The sequence below is a fragment of the Triticum dicoccoides genome, chromosome 4B (assembly GCF_002162155.2).
Source record: "Triticum dicoccoides isolate Atlit2015 ecotype Zavitan chromosome 4B, WEW_v2.0, whole genome shotgun sequence".
Lineage (NCBI taxonomy): Eukaryota > Viridiplantae > Streptophyta > Magnoliopsida > Poales > Poaceae > Triticum > Triticum dicoccoides.
The window spans coordinates 649,679,630-649,685,268 of NC_041387.1; the positions used below are offsets into that span (position 1 = coordinate 649,679,630).

At 41.1% G+C, this 5,639-nt stretch overlaps 1 protein-coding gene across 1 annotated transcript; it reads left to right on the forward strand.

Annotated features, from left to right (window-relative positions):
- Positions 1–1,603: 1,603 nt before the first annotated feature.
- Positions 1,604–2,719, forward strand: LOC119294173. The gene is made up of 3 exons (XM_037572415.1): positions 1,604–1,900; positions 2,004–2,196; positions 2,573–2,719. Exons 1-3 carry the CDS (start codon positions 1,746–1,748, stop codon positions 2,576–2,578), a joined length of 354 nt encoding a protein of 117 aa, XP_037428312.1. The 5' UTR covers positions 1,604–1,745; the 3' UTR covers positions 2,579–2,719.
- Positions 2,720–5,639: the final 2,920 nt, after the last annotated feature.

Below are 5,639 nucleotides of genomic sequence, written 5' to 3' on the forward strand. Positions count from 1 at the left end.
GATACTGGCAGGAGGGGGAAACAGGAGGAGTGATGTTGCATCTACCGCAACGACGACGATGATAGGTAAACGCGGCATGGAGCAGTGGAGCCTTGGTGACGTATGCGTGTTGATGGACATGTACAGGTGATTGCGTTGTTTGGCAACATGGTCGCATCGACGACATAATGGTCTGACAAAGTTAATGCATAGGTCGCTCCCGAAGATGGGATGATAGAAGAAGGTTGCGGCTGGTTCTAGAGCATGTGCATGCTATGAGTGGAGAGGATTTGCTAGGCCAGTTGGTGCTCTCTTTTTTCCAGCCGGTGGCTTGGTGAGGCCATCGGATTAGATGGTGTGTGTTGATGCGAGGTCAAGGCACATCATGAAGTGTGTAGGTGTAGCGACTGTCGTTGCCATCAAGTCGGCATCGAGTTGATCCTTGTATTTGTTTTGTCGGGTCTGTTGAGTAATATAAAAAATTGTTGTGTGCATCGCTTGATGCACAGGCCGAGTGTGATCCATCTTTAAAAAAAGTGTAACGTGAAAAACAATATTGTGTCAAAAAAACGTGTTCCTTTTTCACTTTAATAATGGTGTACTCCCTCTGTTTATATTTAGTCCGCGTATTAACTTTGGTCAAAGTCAAACTTTTGATACTTTGACCAGGTCTATAAACAAAAATATTAGCATATACAATAACAAATCGATAACATTAGATTTATTATTAAATGTACTTTCACATCATATATATTTGTTATGGTAAATGATTAAATTGTTTTCTATAAACTTGGTCAAACTGTATGAACTTTGACTTCAGTCAACTCTAATATGCAGAGTAAATAAAAATGGAGGGAGTACTACTTAGTATTACAAAAACATTTGCCAGCAACATCATGTTGTGATCAGCTAGACAAAGTTTCTCTAGAAAATAATGGAATGAACTAAACTTGTATCCCATAGGGTTTCTATGGATGCTTGTGACGAAGCTTCAGTTAGTAGAGATAAAAGATAGAGAATCCTCGTCACTAGTTGATCACAAAATGCATGATCACCGTCCAATGTAGAAAACACATTATAATTAGTTGTTCACTTACTTGGACTCATGGAAGGGATCTACTAATTATGGCTTCTCCTATCTACACAGTTAACACTTCCAGATGAGCTGATTGGATTTATTCAGCTCGAAGTTGACTTCGAATGGCATATTCGGAATCCCAATTAACGTGAGATGCTTTCTATATCATGTGGGGCTCAGCAATTAATGCACTTATGGTTTAGAATCGAAGGAGGCACATCTCAGTATAATCACGTGTCAAGAGCACATAAGCATGTGATCTATTTTGCATCTGGAATCATCTCTCATTAACACGGTTACACATGATACTAGGTTTCTCATGGTTGGTCTTATAGGAAAGTAACTTATTTTTTATGTCATAGTCAAAAACTAACTCTATAAATATGGTCTCTTTCATTCATACCTAGTACTTACTCACACACGTACTTGTAGAGAGATCCTCATCCTCTTTGTAGGTCAAAAAATCATAGTGATGGCCCATGCAAGACATGTCTTCATTTTCCTTACCTTCTCAAATTTAACCATAGCCATGGCCACCCTTCCAATCTCATATGACCCTTATATAGGGAAGTGTAAGAGTAGTTGTGAGGAAGAGCTCAATCTATCTTTGTACCTCCACCAAGTCGCTAGTGGACCAGCCCACAACCAAGAAATAATTCTCAACCCTGGCTTTGAGAACTCGTTCGGTATGGTAGCCGTTAATGACTGGGAGATACATGCTGCCCCTGATTCCACGTCAAGTATCATTGCTCGGGCAAAGGGAATGCATATCCAGGCTACCAAAAGTCAGGCCAATGGCGTTGCTTGGTTTCTTCCTTTCAGCATGGTCTTTCAGGATTCAAGGTATGTCCATGCAGGTTTAAACATGCAAGAATTATTTGTACGTTCAATATACAATTATTTTCTGGAGGTTTAGTTTTTCAAATTGTTGTTACAATTTTAATAGGTTTGGCGGGTCTACGTTACAAGTGATGGGGGCAATTACTAGTGCAGATGGTGAGTTTGCTATTGTTGGTGGGACTGGAAAATTGTCGATGGCGCGTGGTACTGTGAAGTTCATAGCAATCCAGGCGCAAAGCAGCTCCATAGAGAACTACAGAAAAATTGATATTCATGCATTCTACACACCCTCTCTGACCGTAAGTTTAATTGGTGTCTGCACTGAAGTATAATTGTGGTATATATATTATTTCCTATTTGCTAGCCAGTTTTGAGAAATTAAGTTTATAAATCTATTATATAGGAACCATATCTGTTGATGTCAAGAAAAACGTCTACATGTACACATAGTATATCTTTTATACAATATAGAATGATCAATACGTATTTGAAAGAAGAAACGAAAAACAAAACAGAAAATACAATTTTCACTTTTATCGAGTAACACTATTTTTGAAATATTTTTAGACACTATTTTTGTTTATTAGACGAATAATAGGTGTCGTAAATTTCATAGTGCTTGTTTGATTCCTTATTAAGGAGTATGCTAACAACTTATTTGTCTACCTTTTACAGGTCTAGGACATAAAGAACAAACATGCAGCGCTTCAGCTCGAAACACGAGCAAGTAATCCTGGAGAAATAAACTATGTGTTTTTCCGTTATTGCTAGTAGTACTATCTAGTTATAATATGAATGTTGGGGAAGACCTCCCATTATTTACTTTGAAACAATGTATGTTTAATGAAATATCTTCGCATACATCCATCAAGCGTTTATCTTTGTTCTTATATGGATTTTATAATTACATCTAGAGTAATATATTGTCAATGAATTATATATGAAAAAAGTTTAGAGCATCTGTTGTTCGTTGCCCTTGCTACTTTTACATTCGATCCATATATGGTTTGTCTGGAAACGACTCCTATTTCCATCAAAATGTTGTTTTTGGTGTTGATGACCACAAGTTGTGACTTACCGCGTAATTTCCATAAAATGAGCAAAATTTAACAAAAAAAAGGCAAATTGATGCAAGCTACCTCTTGCTGCAACTCTATTACCAATTTCTCACCCCTAGCGTTAATGAACATTAAGTGTGTAACCCTACGGGTTCGAGAACATGCAGACATGACCGAGACACCTCTCCGATCAATAATTAATAAAGGAACCTGGATGCCCATATTGACTCCCGCATATTCAACGAAGATCTTAATCAGTTTGAACCACGATGTCAAGGATTCAGTTAATCCCGTGTACAATTACCTTTGTCTCGCGATCTTTTCCTGCTCGAGATTCGATCGTCGGTAACGCCATACCTAGTTCAATCTCATTAGCGGGAAGTCTCTTTACTCGTTTCGTAATACAATATTGTCATGACTAAACTCATTAGATACATGCTTGCAAGCTACTATCAATATCGTGTTACCGAGAAGGCCCAGAGATATGTCTTAGTCCGACAGAGTAACAAATCCCAGTCTCGATCCATGCAAAAAGTCTTTGATTCACGCTAAAGAAGCATCTCAGGTGGGCTCATACACATCTCAGGTGCATATATATATGCACAAAGTCTTTGATTCACGCTAAAGAAGCATCTCACATAAATATGTGTGTTTACCGAGCTTGTATTACTAATAATTACGTAATCCTTTCATGTCATGATCTTTTTATAAATATACGAAGGTAAGGGAAATGTGTTAGGACATGAAAATTACAATGGCCCCACGACATGATTATAATTTATAATAGATTTTGGTGTCTTTTGTACATATAACATGTACAAACACCCCACGACCCCTCCCCAGGGCGACACCAGTAGCAAATCCACACCGCCACTCTTCTTTCCAAAGATGACACCAGCCGAGGTGCGGTGGTGCTGGCCCAACGCGAAGTAGCCGGGTTCATGGATGCCACACGGAAACCCGTGGAGCGGCTGGGACGGGCCCATCGTGGATTACGCGCGCAGCATCCTAGGCAGCATCCCTGGTCATGCGGAGGTAGAGCTCCCTCGAACCGGCCGATGGGATCCCGTAGCCTCTCTGGCAATGGTTGGCCAATGGTGGCACCAAGATCTGTGTCAGTTGTTCAAGTGGATGTCAGTGGCGCTATGAGGGGTCATCGAGGGATGTTGGTTCCCTGACAGCAATCCGGCGACTGCGCGCATCATCAGGGGATGGCCCACTATGGATCCAGGCAGCTACTAGTTCAGGGTGGCGCGAATGCGAGTGAAATTCCTATCGGCCACATTCATGGCGGACGATGGTGGCATCTTGGCCATCATCTCCTTGTTGAAGGCATAGTTGCTTGTATTCTTGGTCATCTTGTTTCGGCTGCTCCAGGGAAAGCCCTAGATCAGGGCCTCCCGGATCCAATGATGATGGGCCCTTCGCGGCCCTTCTCCCTCTTGGGGGCATCGTCTTGGAGCAGATACTGGCTGGAGGGGGCAACAGGAGGAGTGGTGTTGCATCTACCGCAACGACGACGATGACAGGTAAACGCGGCCTGGAGCGGTGGAGCCTTGGTGACGTATGCGTGTTGATGGACGTGCACAGGTGATTGCGTTGTTTGGCATCATGGTTGAATCGACGACATAATGGTCTGACAAAGTTAATGCATAGGTCGCTCCCGAAGATCGGACGACGTAAGAAGGTTGCGGCTGGTTCTAGAGCGTGTGCATGCGATGAGTACAGAGGATTTGCCAGGCCAGTTGGTTCTCTCTTTTTTCCAGCCGGTGGCTTGGTGAGGCCATCGGATTAGATGGTGTGTGTTGATGCAAGGTCAAGGCACATCATGAAGTGTGTAGGTGTAGCGACTGTCGTTGCCATGAAGTCGACTTCGAGTTGATCCTTGTATTTGTTTTGTCGGGTCTGTTGAGTAATATAAAAAATTGGTGTGTGCATCGCTTGATGCACAGGCCGACGGTGATCCATCTTTAAAAAAATGTAACATGAAAAACAATATTGTGTCAAAAAAAATTGTTCATTTTCCCCTTTAATAATGGTGTACTACTTAGTATTACAAAAAATATTTGCCAGCAGCATCGTGTTGTGATCAGCTAGACAAAGTTTCTCTAGAAAATAATGGAATGAACTAAATTTGTATCCCATAGGGTTACTATGGATGCTTGTGACGAAGCTTCAGTTAGTAGAGATAAAAGATAGAGAATCCTCGTCACTAGTTGATCACAAAATGCATGATCACCGTCCAACGTAGAAAACACATTATAATTAGTTGTTCACTTACTTGGACTAATGGAAGGGATCGACTAATTATGGCTTCTCCTATCTACACAGTTAACGCTTCCACATGTGTTGATTGGATTTATTCAGCTCGAAGTTGACTTCGAATGGCATATTCGGAATCCCAATTAATGTGAGATGCTTTCTATATCATGTGGGGCTGAGCAATTAATGCACTTATCGTTTCGAATCGAAGGAGGCACATCTCAGTATAATCACGTGTCAGGAGCACATAAGCATGTGATCTATTTTGCCTCTCGAATCATGTCTCATTAACACGGTTACACATGATACTAGGTTTCTAATGGTTGGTCTTATAGGAAAGTAACTTATTTTTTTATGGCATAGTCAAAAACTAACTCTATAAATATGGTCTCTTTCATTCATACCTAGTACTTACTCACACA